The following is an 18,823-nucleotide window of genomic DNA, read 5'->3' as shown; positions in this document are numbered from 1 at the left end:
ACAGTTGCATTGTATCGAAGCATGCTCTACGGGCGTTATAACCTCAAGCAATGAGCTTGTTGAAAACCTTATTTTTTTATCCCTCTGCCAATTTTCACCTAGCTTTGGGTCCAAGGTTATGGATTTCAGGCTAAAGTGAGGCCACTCAGCTTGTGGCTCAGGATCTAAACCAACAGAGAGCCCTTGGGTCTACAAAAAAAAATCTTAATGAGATCTGAGGATTGTCATGGGCCAATACACTACCGTGGCTGAAATAAGCCATGGATGTGATAATCAAGATGGCATGTTGTGACTCCAGATTGCATCTAGAAGTCCAACCATGCAGACATTTTGGGGGCTTTTACCGAGCTATTAAAAAAGTGAGCTGTAGATATCAGCAATTTGTAACCCTGGAGTGATATTCGATCACTCTTACATTTACAGACGGTCAAACATTGCTCTAAGCCGCCTCTGCTTTAGACTTCAATGATGGCCGCCTCTGCTTTAGACTTCAATGATGGCCGCCTCTGCTTTAGACTTCAATGATGGCCGCCTCTGCTTTAGAAATCAATGATGGCCGCCTCTGCTTTAGACTTCAATGATGGCCGCCTCTGCTTTAGACTTCAATGATGGCCGCCTCTGCTTTAGACTTCAATGGTGGCCGCCTCTGCTTTAGACTTCAATGGTGGCCGCCTCTGCTTTAGACTTCAATGGTGGCCGCCTCTCCTGAGATATTTGCCCACAATTGTAGGTCTTCCTTTAATAAAAAGAGTTGTATTGCATTTTAACATAACAATGTTGCCCTCTCCGGCATCAGACGGTGCCTCTGCTGTGGACCAAGGGTCGCCGCCCAGGTCTCCGAGACAGACATCCGGAAGGGCAGAGGTGCTCAAAGCATCATTTCAAATACGGGACTTTCAAAAGCGACATCAAAATGGCAAAGCTCAAGCTTCCCAGCCATGGCTTCTACCCTTATTCATCCGTCAATGCCTCCCTCACAGATGGAACTGAGCCCAGGAACTCAAACATGCCATCATTGCACATCCAAGAACTACATTTGATTTTAGGCCATGGTTCTGGGCAACTTCAGTAATTTATTGCATCTGTCTTGCCAAGTGCTAGAGGCTACTTGGAAAGTTGCTGCTTCCTCAGCAGGTCTCCGACCACCAACGCTTTAAATCGACACACATTCATAAGATAGTCTGATCCTCTTGATGCACCTCATCAGGTCAGGCTTGACTCCTCAATTTTGCAAAATCAAGTGCCTATTTTTAAACCATTTCTCGCAACGTTTTTGACATCTTTTGCAATGTGTCACTGAGCGCAGCATGGCCACCGATTATGTACAAAATGTGCAAGTCCCATGAAATCTAAATCATTAACTCTACAAGTCAGGACTCCTTTTATGGTACTCAAATGACCTCAAAGCATAAGGGGACTCGGGGAACCATCCAACAGTTCTGTTTCCTTTATGCATATTCAAAAACATGTGTGAGATTATTCTGCAAGAAGCAAAGAGTTTGATGGTTGTATACTAATTGACCTTTTCACAATTGACCTTGGGAGAATTGACCTAATTTAGAAATCAATTAGGACATATATGCAGGGGGAAACCCCCCGCAATCCCCACCCAATCCAAAAACCCCTATAACTCCCACCCAATCCCCTTATATTATTTATAATCCAAAACCAACCCAATACATATATAAAATAACTAAAATAATATAAAGGTCAATTGTGCAGAAGGTCAATTAGGACGACTATAATTAGGTCAATTGTGCAAAAGGTCAATTGTAAAAAGTCAATTTGGGTAATACCAGTTTGATTGCCATTCGCCTTCCCCTGGAATGAAATACATTAATATGAACCCCTACCATTGCTCGGAATACCTAGAAAAAACCTGAACGCTGCCAATAGCATGAAGTACTAAGCGCCTCGCCTTGCCCTTTTTTCAACTTGCCATGTCGAAGGCAAATGTAGCTTTTATGGAGAGCACAGGTCAAAAAATGCCCCTTTAACCCTGAAACTCTGCTGGATGTGCCATCATGGAGCCACTGAAGCATCCACTGGAGGTAGGCGCCATATTGGTTTGGGAAAAAAGTAGCATCCACCTCGGCATTCAGACTGCCACTCACTGGCGAGCACCATCTTTGAACTAGGAGCCCACCAGGAGGCAATAATGGCGACCTTGGAGATAAGAAGGGCCAGCATGTCCTGCAGCGAGCCTTTAGTTAGGTAAGTCAGCAGCACCCTGCTTACACACATGTATTAATCTTCTGCGAAGATCATTGGTGCACTGTAGCTGAAAGTACATTCCTTATAGCTGGAGGCTTTAAGAACTGGGATAGAAATAACCCCGACAATTATCCACTCCTTGCAATGCTCGATAGTAGCTCAAATATTTTTTCGATCGTCTTACTGAAAAAGCTTCATGCATGGGCTGAAGGTAACGCCCCCTACATAAGTTCCAAACTGGTTTTCTAAAGGCCCATGCAACATCACAGAATATATGTGCCTTATAAAGCATCTTGGCGGGGGTTGCTAGAAGTAAGGAAAAATCTGTTGGTGTAGTTTGTGGATTTCTCCAAGGCGTTTGATTCAGTACCTCGAGCTCACGTAGGGGAGACATTACATCCTTGGAGCATTGATGCCCAATTCCTGTATTTTATCATGGCCTTATATACTGACACTTGCGTAACGGTTCGTGTTAACCAAGATGCCCAACTAGCGCAAGCTATTCCCGCTAACTGTGGCTTGGAGCAGGGCAGAGTTCTCACTCCCCGGCTTTTTAATCTGTACATATCAGACATGGCCCGAGCCATCGACACAGCGCATCATATTCATCAAATAATCAGGGCTGAACCTGTGACATGGTTAAGTTATGCAGAAGACCCAATTCGCCTTCAACGCTCCATTTATCCTCTGGTTTTCATGCACAAAGCAAAATAGCCTAAGCATTAACATTAGTAAAACAAAATTCATCTGGAAAATTGATGGTCCGGCACTTCTAGTAGTAGAGACTTATACTTACCTTGGGTGCCCATTACCGCTTGCCCTGGATGTAAATATATGGTGATGTGCTTATTACCAAGGTTCTTAAAAAATTGCTGGTATTAAAAAAGATTGACTGTTAAAGGGGGGTTTTAATGTTGAGGGTCTAATCTCTATTTACAATTCTAGTATCATATAGGGATCCTGTATGGCATTACTTTTGTACCCGAGGCCAGAATAAAGTGGCTAGAGATTCTGGAGGGAAAGACCTTGCGACCTATCCTTAGTGTACTCTCCTCGGTGCCTGGAGAAGCCTTGATGTTGGAGTTCGGTGTCCGTCACTGAGATCCATCATTGGTGTACCCTCCTCGGTGCCTGGAGAAGCCTTGATGTTGGAGTTCGGTGTCCGTCACTGAGATCCATCATTGGTGTACCCTCCTCGGTGCCTGGAGAAGCCTTGATGCTGGAGTTCGGTGTCCGTCTCTGAGATCCATCATTGGTGTACTATCCTCGGTGCCTGGAGAAGCCTTGATGTTGGAGTTCGGTGTCCGTCGCTGAGATCCAACATTGGTGTACTCTCCTCTGTGCCTGGAGAAGCCTTGATGCTGGAGTTCAGTGTCCGTCTCTGAGATCCATCATTGGTGTACCTGTTATGCTCACCTGGATTCCACCGGGGCGTCGAACGAAGTTGGACTGCTGCGGTCTTCACCAGTGTGACTCGTAGCGAAGTGATGATCGACTGCACTTGCCCACTCAGTTTCGTCTGCCCGGCCCGCAAGAATATTTTCCTTATTGTTTGTAAGGATGAACTCTCCATCCTGCGTGGAGTGTAGGGGCGCGTAGAAGTTAAGTTACTTCACTAATCCGAAGGTATTTGGCAGAGTTTCAGACAACAATGACTCTGAGGTAAGTAGTGTGTAAACCGAATGTATAGTTCTTTTAGAGTTCAAATGTCTGTTATTTCAGTCTTGCTCCTTTCATACCTTTTCCCTTGCAGCGTGATCCAAGGAGGGAGTTCGCCTCGATGGATGAAGGTAGCGCTTAAGTAAGAGTCCGTTTGTACCAAGCACTGTCTAGCAAGTAATATTGTTCCAAATGTCATTAACAAACAGTTCTCCATCTTCTTTGCAGGTGCGGTGCCTTGCCGAAATTGTCTAACGTAGGATGGTGACCAGCGCTGCCTCGAGCAGTAAAATTCCGAGTAAGTATCTTGCGGTAAGTAAAAGAATGTCTTTGGCGGAACCCCACTCACCTTTTGTTTGTTCTTGTCTTTTCAGATGCTGTTTCGGGCGGCGATTCAACGGGTGCTGCGCCGGGTCGTGGAGATGCTCCGAAGACAGGCGAGTATGGCACGGCGCTGCAGCTGGCAATGCGACGCGGTTTATTTTAATGCCTTTTTCCTTTATGCACAGGTGCGGCTGCTCCAGGAAAAGACGACCAAATGGAAATCTCCTTGTTCCAACCTTCTCTTCTTCTTTCCTTTTCTCTAGGATTGGCTCTGGACACAAGACGGGTGTGGCTGTAGACTGGATGCTGGACTGCAGACACGGTGAGCGTTACGCTGCTAAGATGCAGAATAACGCAAAGCGTGTGCTGCTCTTCGGGCGTGGTTTAAATAGCATCAAAAAAGTAGTTCCCAGGTAAGAAGTTCCAGTACCACACCCAAACAGCATAATAGTTCCTAAAGGAAAGTAGTCCTCCATGGCTTCATGATGGCCTGTACATGAGTTCTTTGCAGGATGACCTGCATAGTTTAAAGTTGGCAATATGAGCCTGGCACCTACAGCGCCAGGACTGAACCCATATAGCCCCTAGGCGGGGTTTGGGAATTCCTGTGTCTTCTTGGGTGCCTGTTCCCTGGACAGATGGACCTGTTCTGGATGTCTGGGGGCAGGCATCGTGACAGTACCCTCCTCGGTGCCTGGAGAAGCCTTGATGTTGGAGTTCGGTGTCCGTCGCCGAGATCCATCATTGGTGTACTCTCCTCGGTGCCTGGAGAAGCCTTGATGTTGGAGTTCGGTGTCGTCTCTGAGATCCATCTTGTTACTCTGGAGATGTATATTTGGCTGATCATTGTATGCAGTACAATCGCAGTCTGACTAGGCTTGGGCTTAATTGCTAAACAATATATGCAAAACCGTACAAATGGATTCCTGTTGGAATTAAATGTTACATTTATGAAACATTTAGCAGATATAGGATTGACTGTTGGATCTAGTGGATTCTCCCAATGCAATTTGTCATCTGAAGAATAGAACTAGGGTTTGGGATGTTGACACCAGCCTATTCAGTTTGTACTTCAACACAAATTGCTGAGTATATTCGGCTAAAGGCTTCAGTGCCAAAGAACTGTGTTCATATTGGAGCAAACCTTGCAGTATGCAATTGAAAAGATTATACTACTGCACAACACCCTGTATATGGACAGACCATTTTAGAGTAACTTTTAATTTGACTCCTCTGTATCCTAATCAGAACAGCTCCAATGACACAAAGAAGATCCTATCCTTGCAAGGGTCGATCTGGAACCGTGTATTAATAATACTATGGATGCCCAAAAGGAAGGGGACACGCGTGAACACATACTGGCAGTTCTTTCCCACCATCTGACGATATCAGTAGACATGAAAGCACCACTAACATCCAAACTGATTAGAACTAACAATACACACCAAAAATGACGTAACTTGGAACTAGAGACACTAAAAACGGAAAAAAGAAAAAGGGAAAGGAGTTGCCTGAAAGAACCATCAGCAACTAAGGAATCTGAAAAAGCCGATAGGAAAGGCATTATTCTGGCAAAGAAAAACTATTTGAATGACCAAATACAATCAGCAACCAATGTGACTAGTAAACATTTTGATATACTAAAATCAATCTACAGCCTACAGCCATAAAAACTATTTTCACCCCATCACAGGAAGACTGCAATAAAGCCCAGTCAGCGTTTTTCATTAAGATCAAAAAAGCTTGCGAATCGATCACAAGTGCTCAAACATCCGAGCCAACATTCGCTCAGCCACCTACTAAGATCACATCCAACCATAACAAGACTTTAATTTTCAAGAGATCGCTATAGAAGAAACTCTGAAAATCCTTGCCACAATGAAACCATCAGCCTGTGCTGGGAATATTCTACCTCCAAAAATGATTTTGGACAATGCAGACATCTTTGCACCAGTGCTAACGCGAATAATATATCTCATTTCGGGACAATGAAGTCCCCTCTAATATTAAGACGGTCAGTGGCTCCCCACTGGTGAAGAAATCGGATCTAGATCACAGAGATATGAGTAACCTAAAACCTATAACTAACTGTAATTTTGTCCTAAAGGTGATGGACAAGGTGGCCACTAGCCAACTACAGGCTTATGTGGAGGAAAATGAAATTCTGCACCATAAGTAATCAGGCTTTCGGATATCCCATAGTACGGAAACAGCTCTTTTAGATCTCCAGACGCACATGTCGAAATAGTAGACAAGGGCAGACCGTCATCCTCATCCTCCTTGATTTAAGCGCGGCCTTTGATCTTATCGATCATGGTCTGATCCAACATGCCTTGCAGAGAGTTGCTAAGTGCTCAGAGGAAACAACCGCCTGGCTGATGTCATTCCAAACAAAGGAAATCCAAGGTACATTGGGGAGACAATGTCCCCCATGTACTGGACATACTGTGAGGAGTGCCTCAAGGAACCAGCATACCCCCCTTCTTTTCAATCTATACTTATGCCTTCTTTGCGAAATCCTTGACAACATCAATGTTTATTTCACTAATTATGCGGACGCACTCAGCTGGTAATGGAGCTGAGCGGAGATTATGAGAAAGACAGCGATGCCATCAAGACTCTATAAAAACATTGAATCTTGGATGGACCATAATTGGCTTTGCCTCAATGGCAATGAAACCGAGCTGATGGTTTTTGGGTCCACTTCAGCACGATCCAAACTGACAGCTCAATACAAGTCCTTCCTCCTTGAAGATCTCCCAATACAGTTATGAGTAAGGTGAAGACCGCGGGGGTGTATCTTGAGGCCTCCATGAGTATGGATGCCCAAGCCCCGTATGTGAGCAAGAACTGCTCACATTATTGAACGCTCTTAAGAGCAATTAAACCACTTTTAAGTGAAGAGAATTGTGCCACTCTGGCTAGAGCAATCATCTTTTCACGCCTTGACTACGGGAATGCTTTAATGCTTGGTGCAAATAAACAATGTTTCACCAAACTCCAATACATTCAGAACAATGCGGTCAGAATTATCAAGCAGAAAACGAAAACTGAACAGATTAGCAACGCAAGGAAACAATTGCTTTGGCTTAAAGTGGAAGACAGGGTCCAGTTTAAAGCAATGACCCTGGTCCACAAGTGTCTACATTGACAAGACCCGGTTTACCTCAAATCCCAAATCTCACGATATGTTCCAGGCCGTTCCCTTAGATCAGAAACAACAGGCCCAATCGTGGTACCCACATTTAAGAGAGTGGATGCATTAGGTAGTGGTTTTGCAACAGTGGCTGCTGGCAAATGGAACAGCCTAGAATCTAATCTCATGAGTTTCCAAAAAAAACTGAAAACCCATCTATTAAAGTACTTGAGACGTATACACCACCCTGCATAACTGTTACGCTCATGCTTACTCCACGTATACACCACCCTGCATAACTGTTACGCTCATGCTTACTCCACATATACACCACCCTGCATAACTGTTCCGCTCATGCTTACTCCACGTATACACCACCCTGCATAACTGTTCCGCTCATGCTTACTCCACGTATACACCACCCTGCATAACTGTTCCGCTCATGCTTACTCCACGTATACACCACCCTGCATAACTATTACGCTCATGCTTACTCCACATATACACCACCCTGCATAACTGTTCCGCTCATGCTTACTCCACGTATACAGCACCCTGCATAACTGTTCCGCTCATGCTTACTCCACGTATACAACACCCTGCATAACTTTTCCGCTCATGCTTACTCCAGTTGTCTTGTTAATCGTATCCACCACCCTGCATAACTGTTCCACTCATGCTTACTCCAGTTGTCTTGTTAATCGTATACACCACCCTGCATAACTGTTCCGCTCATGCTTACTCCACGTATACACCACCCTGCATAACTGTTCCGCTCATGCTTACTCCAGTTGTCTTGTTAATCGTATACACCGCCCTGCATAACTGTTCTACTCATGCTTACTCCAGTTGTCTTGTTAATCGTATACACCACCCTGCACAACTGTTCCGCTCATGATTACTCCAGTTGTCTTGTTAATCGTATACACCACCCTGCACAACTGTTCCACTCATGCTTACTCCAGTTGTCTTGTTAATCGTATACACCACCCTGCACAACTGTTCCGCTCATGATTACTCTAGTTGTCTTGTTAATCGTATACACCGCCCTGCATAACTGTTCCACTCATGCTTACTCCAGTTGTCTTGTTAATCGTATACACCACCCTGCACAACTGTTCCGCTCATGCTTACTCCACGTATAGACCACCCTGCATAACTGTTCCGCTCATGCTTACTCCAGTTGTCTTGTTAATCGTATCCACCACCCTGCATAACTGTTCCGCTCATGCTTACTCCACGTATACACCACCCTGCATAACTGTTCCGCTCATGCTTAGTCCAGTTGTCTTGTTAATTGTATACAGCACCCTGCATAACTGTTCCGCTCATGCTTACTCCAGTTGTCTTGTTAATCGTATCCACCACCCTGCATAATAGTTCTGCTCATGCTTACTCCAGTTGTCTTGTTAATCGTATACACCACCCTGCACAACTGTTCCGCTCATCATTACTCCAGTTGTCTTGTTAATCGTATACACCACCCTGCACAACTGTTCCGCTCATGCTTACTCCACGTATACACCACCCTGCATAACTGTTACGCTCATGCTTACTCCACGTATACACCACCCTGCATAACTGTTCCGCTCATGCTTACTCCACGTATACAGCACCCTGCATAACTGTTCCGCTCATGCTTACTCCAGTTGTCTTGTTAATCGTATACACCACCCTGCATAACTGTTCCGTTCATCCTTACTCCAGTTGTCTTGTTAATGTTTGTCGCCATGTCTTGCAACTATTTGTTTGCCCACTGATGCCTGCGGACGACAAGCGCGATACAAACAAGTCAATAAATATGTATTTAAGATTTAATATACTCCCTACCAGCGAACACATTGGAAGCTGGGCGGGCACCTGCAATTGAAACTTCCCGTCATGTCCTTATGGGATGCCCGAAATGAACAAGTGCATGCATGAAGAGGCTCATCTTTTCTGTTTCATTAGGAGTTTGTTGAATCTGATCAATTCTGTAACAGTATTTATTGTGCCGCTTCAATAGTAATGATTGCGTCAGCATTTTATATTTGGAAAGAAGCTTTTCACTGAGTTGACATGATTTTCAATATATTATTGTATTTTAGCACGTTCTCTCTGCCTTTTCTTAATGTGTTTTTATTACCATTTTCTTAATCAACGCTTTTGTCAATTATCTTGTAATTCATATCATAATTTGTAATATACACATTTTGGGCTGAAGGTTTTTAATGTTTAACCAATTAAATAAAATTTGAAAAAGCACATTCCACACTCTAAGTCACTATTGACGAAGTTGAATGGGGTTATCTGGGGGCAAGGGAAGCCGCCACACCCTGATGTGACCAATGGAGGATATCCCAGAGCTCCGCCAGTCCTCCCCATCAATCCAAATCATCGCTAGCTGTCTGGGTTAGGGTGCTACTAGTAATGCGTGTTTAAAACTGATGATTCAAACAGCATAATCAAGCAATTTTAATCTTGCTTTCACACAATGCAAACTACAATTTTAGTATATGTTCTCATAGTCCCTATTATTTGATCACCTTACGAGAAAAGCATTCTTTAAGACAAAGCATTCTACTTACAGCCAACCATCATCATTGCGACAGAAAAAATCTTCTCTCCATCTGTGGTTGGAGCAATGTTCCCAAACCCGATGGTTGTAAGGCTGGTCATGGTAAAGTATAGAGATGATATGTACAAGGAATCTTTGGTGGGTCCTCCTTCCCACTGTCCTGAGCCACTGGCATTGTATCGGTATGGGGTCCCGATGCTTAATCCCAATTGGTACAGCCAGCTGTCGGTTTTGATGGTGTTAGTTGCTTCATTTATGACTTCATAGTCGCCAATGCTGTACCATATGCAGGCGAGCCAATGAGCTACAAGTCCGAAAACGCAGACTAAAAGCACGAGAACAGCAGCACCGTATTCCAGATAATGATCCAATTTCCTAGCGACACGGCCAAGTCGCAAGAGTCGCACCACTTTTAAAGAACTGAAGAGACTGCTAATCCCCTGCAAAAGTAGAATAAACATTTTTTAAATACAAAAGAGCACACACTATCAGTTAAAAATGTACACAATCAAACAGGCATTTTCACTTAGAGATCTGACCGGTACAATCACACAGAAAAGCAGATGCCTACAGAGGTTTACCAGGTTTCTGCAGCACCTGCACACACCATTTTTCCATTTTATTCGTGTGCAATACATTATGCTGAATAAGGTGTAACCCTATGTGTCGGTGTATGAAGCAACGAAGAAAATATGCACGATAAAATTGGGACAATGTAACTCTAGTCTGAGTATTTGGGGGTCACAAAGGTCTTTCCGTCACTGTCTCTACCTCTCCTGAGGTCAAGTGTGACTGGGAACTTGGACTTCAATTCCCAATATATGCTCATCGATAACTTGCACTCTCCATCAATGTCTGCTGGGAACTCTGAAGCCATTTCCCAGACTGCCTAATGTTCAGTTCTGAATTGTGGTTTTCTGTTGCTGGGAACTTGTCTTCAGGTTCTAGTCATCTGAAACCTTTGGTACCTTCACTGGCTTGCATTTTTCAAAACCTTCGCCTCATCAATTATTAAGATTCATTCTAAACCTCCCAGCCAACACCTCTGTTTTGCTTTGGCAACCCGAGTGGGACAGGCATGCCCAGATGTGGGTCCTGTGCCTGCTGGGTCTAGAGACCCAAGCTACTCCTCACTGATGAGGCCCAACGAGGCCGAAACATGTCTGGAGATGCTTGTGGTCTCGAGCAGAAGGGATGTGCCCTGGCAGTTCGGGTGGGGCCAAGCCTGGTTTGCATATGGTCTTTCCCCTTCTGTAATGGCTTGGCAGGCGAAGAACGATGGTCTGGGGGGTTGCCCAGAGCAATTGCCAGAGGTATAAGATTAATTCTAAACCTTCCAACCATCAACTCTTTGCTGTGCTTTATAACTAGTTTTTGGAACATCCTCTCCTGGTTCCCATCAGCTGCTCTCCTCCTCTTCATTTCTCTTCTCTGGACTTGTGGCTCCCACCCTTAAAGTTCCACTTTGCAAGTTCTCTTGCTATCTAGAGACATTTCTGAGGAACCTTTTGCTGTGGATACCAGTGGATAGACCTCAGCACCCTAAACAGATTATATTCAATTCAGACAAAGTAGTGTTGCATGAGTATGGTAAGCGAACAGGGATTTCTGGTTCCTCTACTCCGCTTAACATCGGAATGATAGTATGAAGTGGCTTCATATTAGGGTCAAGCGCCACTGGGAAATTAAAGTCCACACAATATTTCATATGAAAGCCACTCAAATCGTTATTTGATGGTACTTTATGTTTCTGTGCAGTGGTCCTTTGTGATTACACATGTTTCGGTGGGAAACACCGCCTTTCTCAGTCTTAAAGTAACAACACAAATCTCTAAGTTCCAATTGTTTTTTTGACAACCATATGTAGAATTGAGAATAAAAAGAAAACCCCAAACAAATGCAAGTATTGCAAGTCACCAAAGGAAAAAAAACGAAGAATATACCAAGCAAAACATATACATACATATGCATTTCCAGAGTACATTAATAAACGTGAAAGTTCCACATTTATTTATTTTTTAAACAAAAAGGAGTAGGATTCAATCCAATCATTATACATACGTAACCCATAAAAGAAAATGCATTCCAATTTGTTTTAATGACCAATGATTCATTTTGTCACAGACACGAAGGAGGGGGTAGAGGGAGGGGTGTTTTAGGTGAAAAAAAAAAAATAAACAAGAAAACAAAAGAAAAAGATCAATGTGTCTCCCTTGGAAATCAAATAAGAACTTTGTGTGTAGTATGCATGTTGTATATTTAAAAGTGAGTTGCAATGAATTACTCTTACCCAGTAGCTGTATCTTGATGCAGAAGTAGTCTTGTGAAAATGAAAATGTCATGGGTTCAATCCCAACCTGCCAAATTAACATATTGTAAGTCACCACTCCCTGATATAAATCAATTGATTACCTCCGGTTCTTTTGAATACGTCGCATTGATGTACTAAGTATTTGAAAACAATGTCGTCCGTAGACTTTATAACCAGCACTTACGTATTGTTCAAGAGGTCTCCTGCCTTGTTACTGTATTACCAATATGTAGAATAATTGGGTATAAATCAAAAGATTCTCTAGTCTGTCACTGCGCGATCTTACTGTACCAAGTATCACAAAGAGTGGTTGTAACGTAATGTCTAGATGTCCCTTGCACCCTCTTTTCCCATTTACAATCTTTGTTTATTAAATTGAATACGCTATACAAGAGGCATTGTTCAAAATGTATTAATAACTAGAAGAACAGCGCTCCCTGTGTTGCGCTTCCCTGTCCAGCTAAGGGCTTACTTCGAAAGTGCTGGCCCCTGCCGTCCGTGCGATCAAGTCCGCGGTTTAACGTGGACTGGAATTCGGCCGTGTTACGTTTTATACTCGTCATGGTAACACACGCAGTCCTACCTTGATTGTTATTTTGGCCGCCATACTTTGGTTTCCAAAGCAGTTTCCTATTGGAAATGCTAATCTAGTTACCGTTCTAGAGGGTAATTCTCGTTCTTAATGCATCGGTCCATTTCGAAATCAGTTCTACAGATATAAAGGTTATTAATATTAATTGATACTCTTATTATCAAAACGTACATTTTAAAATTAAATGAACGTGTCTTATCTCATACTTATTTAAGTATACATTTTATTGAAAATATAATTATCCTGCAAAATGCGTTAGTTCAAAGAGGAAAGGGAAGCGCCCATTCTCATTCTGTTCTTAATTGATTATTATTGTGATAAGTGGCATAAATATAATAAAATATTCTGTTTTGAGTGTAGATTGCATTAAAGTCTAATGTTTCAAATGTAAGTGCCAGCTATTGGATTCCTGCCATTATGGCTTAACCTTCTCCTAATCAATAAAGTAAATCTACCCGATTCATTAAATCTCATATTACAAAAAAGCAGACATCTCGTTTTCTGAATTCATACCGTTCTAAATTTACATATCAGTTTAGCTTCCTCCTCCCTTAGCATTTGTTCCCGTTGCATCCCCATGGTCCCAGTGTCACTTTAAGACCTAAAAACCTAATTGTTTTTTTGTCACACCACTGGTGATTATTCTGCCAATGCGGGGCTAAGAGCAGGTTAGTGTCCTGGCTCCCTATAGGTGACATGTGTTCTCGTATCCTGAATCTGAGTTCCCTTATGGTACTGCCTAAATACACTTGGTCACATTGATAAATGACAACTTGTAGCATAGAGTGTCGAATTTACTTTAGTTTCTTTCCTGTATGTTCTCGTCATCAATTTGTTGTCAGAAATGTAGATTGTTAGGTCCAAAAAATTCACACTTTCAGCGCTTTGGGTTCCAATTATTTAAATCCCTAATGTATTGAGATTTGCTTTTAGCATGAACTGTTCCAATTCTTCTTCAGTTCCTTGACAGATTAACAGAACATCGTCAATGTATGTAATCAGTAAAACAACATTCCTCTCATTTAATTCATCTGTATATATGTGTTTGTCCTCAATCATCCACATTACTAAGTTTGCAAGTGCAGGGGCATATTTTACGCCCATAGCAACCTCTGGTTTGCCTAAAGAACTCTTTATTAAACAGGAAAACATTGTTTTGCAATGTCATTAAAAGCATCTCCTTCAACATCTTAAATGAATGGCAATTAGATGCAGTGTTGTTGAAACACATATTCAATGGTTTCCAATGCTGTCTCATGTCCGATGGACGTATAGAGGGCTTTAACGTCCCAAATTGCCAAAAAGTACCCTGAATGCCATTTCACCTGAGATTTTGTTGATCGCTGATGTCGTATCCTTGAGATAAGATTTAATTGTAGATACCCTGGGAATCAAAATGTTGTCAATATACTCAGCCATGTTCACACTTGCGATCTACTCTTGTGCCGGTCCTGCAGACTTTTCCACTGCCATAGTTTGTCCAATGTAGTCCAGATCCCCAGAAGCTTTTCTGGGGATGCCTGCCTTCTGGCTGCAGAGATCCTCAGGAACGCAGCAGATCGGTTTGCTGGTCATTCCCCTTTGTTCTGTTGACCTGTATCCCAGCAGCAGTCTCCCGTACCAGAAGCTTGCTCTGGACCTTTTCTGGTCACCTTCCTTTCTCTTTCTGCCATTCTGTGCTCATCTCTGCCACTGCACCTAGACTGCATCACATGCTCATGATCACTAGAAATAAAACGCACCGCACATGTGTTCTGCTAATGTAGGAGGGTTCATATTTCAGGGGTGGGGGAGCAAAATGTCGAAACTTTGCAAAATCTGGGAGCACAGACCCCGCTATGCCTCGATACCCTGGTGACTGAGCCCACTCAAGCTGCACTAGATGAAGGTAGTAAAGCAGTGACCCTACAGAACCTGTTCCTGTCAGCCACAACCCAAGGAGGCAGGAGAGACCCATGTGATAAGACTACGCCTGCAGAGGGGTAGTGTAGCAGTCGATCTGGAATGAGACAGCGGCACTCTGTTGCTTCACACTGGATGGAATGCTAGGATGACAGAGAGACGTAACTGCTGCTGTGCAGAATGATCCAGCAACAAATGCCCCAAGAGGTGAAAGTCCAGTCAAGCCTGACGGCTCTGACTGGAAGGTGAGCAGCAGGATAAAGCCATCCTGGTGGCACATGCAGACACACGTCGAAGACAGCAGTTGCAAGAGTGCAACACAGTGGTTCTCCCCCAGAGTGGGTGGATGCTCGGATCCTACAGCCACTCAACTGCTCCGCCAAAAGAGCTTTGCACAATGACTGATGCACACAAAAAGGGGTTAAGGCCCTTCCCACTGTCCAAGGGCATCTGGTCCCTCCAAAAATACAGGATCCCAAAATCCAAATAAAATCTACAAGCTCTTGAAAGAAAGAGGCATGGATATACACCATGTTAGGGAGAATTCTCTTCAAGGGCTAATTTCCCTTACCTATAGAGTCCCCCAGCAGCTTTGCTGGATTTGAGGGGTTTATTTTTTTCTCCTGCTAAGAGTGAGACCCTTTTTTTCCCCACTCTTAGACAGATTGCTAGTGTGTGTTTTAGGCTATCTGGTGTGCTTATGGTCTATGGGGTTTTCTCACCCTCGTAGGAATCATCTTTTTTTAAACATGTGTGGTACACAGCACCCTCCGTGCCGTACCACGGGGGTGTCGTGGCGACCCCCAACATAGACTCCATACCCTAGTCAATAGTTATGAACAGAACTAGTACAACCCATCTAACTATGGAAGTACCGGGAACGGTTAATAGTTTTTCCCCTGGTGTTCATTTTTGAGGGGGTACCGTACAGTCCCTCTCTCAAATGTTTCTGGCTGGTGGGAGTGGTTACTACCATAAATATTCGACCGGGAATATTTCACTATGGGATTTTCCCATTGTTCGAGGCTGCCACTTTTACTGTCGGCCTCTAAAATACAGCCAGTTTATTATAATATTAACTTTACTCCGGTAGGTTTTTATTGCCAGAACTTTAATAATATTTATTTCTTGTGTCTTTCTCTATAATCCTAACCCAGGTCGGGGATCCTTTGTTCGTCCTTTTGGCGGGCTTCTGCACAGAAGCCCTCCTCTAGGCGCCACTGAGTCTGGAGTAGTCAGGATGTGTGGGAGGGGGAATAGGTACCCTGGGCAGGGTTGCCTACGCAACCCAAGTCACACTCTGCTTTGATATGATTGGGGGGTTTCTCCCACCAGGAAAGTCACCCCACTGTGTGAGTGACAGCTAGGCTGTATGAATGGGGGTCTTGCTGCATAAAAGCAGGTTCCTGAGGACTAGAGGACAAGACGTTACCACTGGAACTAAGAAACCGAAGAGGAGAGAAGCTGAAGACATCTGCAACAACTCAGCCACCGGTGAAGCCCTGCTGCAGATCCTCACCACTTTTCTCTAACGACTTGAGAAGATCTTCCTCTGCAAGAGTCTTCTTCCCTTGAGCTGGTGTGGCCAACCAGTTCTCCATTCGCCTTCCTGGACCTGCCTTGGTCGAAATGCCAGTGCCCTGCACTCGGAGACCAGATAGCCACCCGGACCGCGATTTAAAGGAGCGTACCTTTTATTTCGTTTGGCAGCACCGCGGCTTGTTTCATCCCTGGGCAGTGCAGTAACTCGAACTTTCCTCCATGATGAGAGCCTCTCTTCCTCTGCTGGATCTCCCGAACTGCAGGAACTGCCAGGAACTACCGCCACCGCAGGAGCCTCTTCCACTTTCAAGGTACATTGTTCCGCCAGGCCTCCCGTTGTCGTTGGTATTGCTAAAGGTGTTTTAAATCCATTACTTACCTTCTGGGCTGGCCGCCTTTTTGTCTAACATTATCTTTCTATGTCCTGCAACCGCCTTTTCCATCATTTAACAAAGACTTGACTGCAGCTACTAGAACATTTTGAACCTAGGCACTTTTGCCTTGTACCACTGACTCTGGCACAGGCCTATTGACTTTGGCTAAATGTGTTACAACTGCCTTCTCTAGATTTCTCTCCAAATAATGTGTTGGTGCACCTGAAACTCTTATAACCACCTTTCCTTCCCCTGAAGTGCCATTTTGCTCGGTTTTCACCAAAGTATTGCTGATGCTAAAGTACTGCCTTGCTTAACTTGTTCACAATCCATTTGGGAAGTGTTGCTGGTGTGTTTAGGAGTCTAACCCTGTATAACTTGTCCTTTCCCTCCATGAGAAGAAATTGTTAGAGTGTCATTTCTGCTTGGTTTTCACTGTGCCGTTTTGCTCAGTTTTCACTCTTGCTCAAACTTGACTACAATTTAAATAGGGAGTTGTGTATACTTTCTCAGACTGTTTTAACTTCATGAATAGTGATTTTTGTGTGAACATCAGAGTGTGTAAAATAAATATGTATATATTCATTTTGATATAAAGATTTGGTCAGTGTTTCCTTGTTCCATAGTACTGTAGTCCTATTGTGTAAACCATGAATACTGCTCATCTCCCTCTTGAGATAAGTCCGACTGCTCAGCCACAGCTATCAACTAAATCTTTGTGGTACAGACTGATTGATACCGAAGGGGATTTATTGCATATACCTGTAGTCTTAATCTTCTGTAGTGCTCGCTAAGGGAACTGCACAGGATTCTGCCTAACACACCACTAAGGAAATCAACTGCAGACCTGAAGATTTGCTGCAAGACAGCCTTGGGTACTCACTATCCTTGCTAAGCTAAGATTTTAAACGCATCAAAGACGAGCATGAAAATGTCTCAGAGATCATGCTTGAAAATAAGCAGGGTGTACAGGAACTCAGACAGTCAATACAAACAAAGGTCAGGGCAAATATCAAGGATGATTTACTTCAAATCCATAGTGTTCTAGTATTCCTGTGGAAGGCAGCACAGGTACTACAGTTGAAGTGCAAGGAGCCTGACAAATCAACCTCAGAAAGAGACGCACACAACAAAGGCATAAAATAAAGAAAATCCAGGAAAGGAAATTCAACCTTGTCTGGAAGTTCTACCCCTCGAAAGAATTCTGACAGGATGCACAGAGTGGACAAGCCTAGACGGGATGCAGACAGCAAACCTAATCAGTCCACCAAGGAGTAAATCGTAGCAGACATTAGATCATAATGCTCCAGCAACTTCCGGACAGACCTGGGTTCTGCCCAAACCAATGCTCACCAAGAGAAACTACTTTTCTACGATGGATGCCTTTTATTGCCGATAAGTCTACAATTCTCACTCAATAACCAAGTCAAACGTTGGTCAAACAAATCTAGAAGCTGCTTTCGAAGAGACAAGGCGGAAAGACCAGAGAACAAAGGCAAAAGAGATAACTAAAAAGCAACAGATGGGTTAAAGAAATAGCCCATTTGGAGGCCTATCAACATTTTTGTGTAGAAAAGTACATGGCTTTTTCGTATTTCACTTAAGTTTTATAGGATGATTGTTTGATTTTACTATAAAGAAAGAAGGTTCGGTCAGAGGATTTAATTCACAGTTATTCACAACGGCGAATCCCTTCTCTTTGGATTTTGTAGTTCGGGAGGCTTAGTCTTTCAATGTTGCCTACAGGATACCGATATTCTCACATAGATGAACTTCACCATCCAGCAGCACATAAGAAGGTGAAACTGGGCGATCCATATTTAACTGTGTTGTTCCATCTGATTTCTAAAATATATATATTGAAATTTTATGTGGTTATTTTACCAACGGCTAATTTTGATTCTAAACGAAATAATTGTATTTCAAAATATTTCCCACATTGTCAATGGGAGATTGAATCAATTTCTAATTTCTTATTGTTTGCCCTTTATATAAAATACCAGGCTATACATGGCTTAAACCCTGTTTGCGCAGACAGGAGATTAGGCAGGTTTGTGCCACTTAGATTCCGTAAAGGTTGCAAATCATCTGAATTCGCATTGGTAATAACTAAGTATTTAGTTACTGCTTGGTCTAGAAGAAAACCTTCTTTGGACTGGATTATTTGAATTTCAAATTTATTTTCGGAATGGATGTTAAATTATTGGCTTAA

At 43.3% G+C, this 18,823-nt stretch overlaps 1 protein-coding gene across 3 annotated transcripts in view; it reads right to left on the bottom strand.

Moving 5' to 3' along the window:
• KCNH5 (potassium voltage-gated channel subfamily H member 5) overlaps nucleotides 1-18,823 on the bottom strand; it is a 628,566-nt gene that overhangs the window by 377,951 nt on the left and 231,792 nt on the right. For all 3 annotated transcript variants that reach the window (XM_069638250.1, XM_069638247.1, XM_069638248.1), the window contains one exon: nucleotides 9,901-10,330. In XM_069638250.1, coding sequence (XP_069494351.1) covers nucleotides 9,901-10,330 — 430 coding nt within the window. The remainder of the gene's footprint in view (nucleotides 1-9,900; nucleotides 10,331-18,823) is intronic.

This window comes from Ambystoma mexicanum, chromosome 14, assembly GCF_040938575.1.
Source record: "Ambystoma mexicanum isolate Mex_15411 chromosome 14, UKY_AmexF1_1, whole genome shotgun sequence".
Taxonomy (NCBI): Eukaryota; Metazoa; Chordata; class Amphibia; order Caudata; family Ambystomatidae; genus Ambystoma; species Ambystoma mexicanum.
The sequence above is the reverse complement of the archived record's forward strand: the minus strand, read 5'-3'. Positions and strand labels throughout refer to the sequence as shown.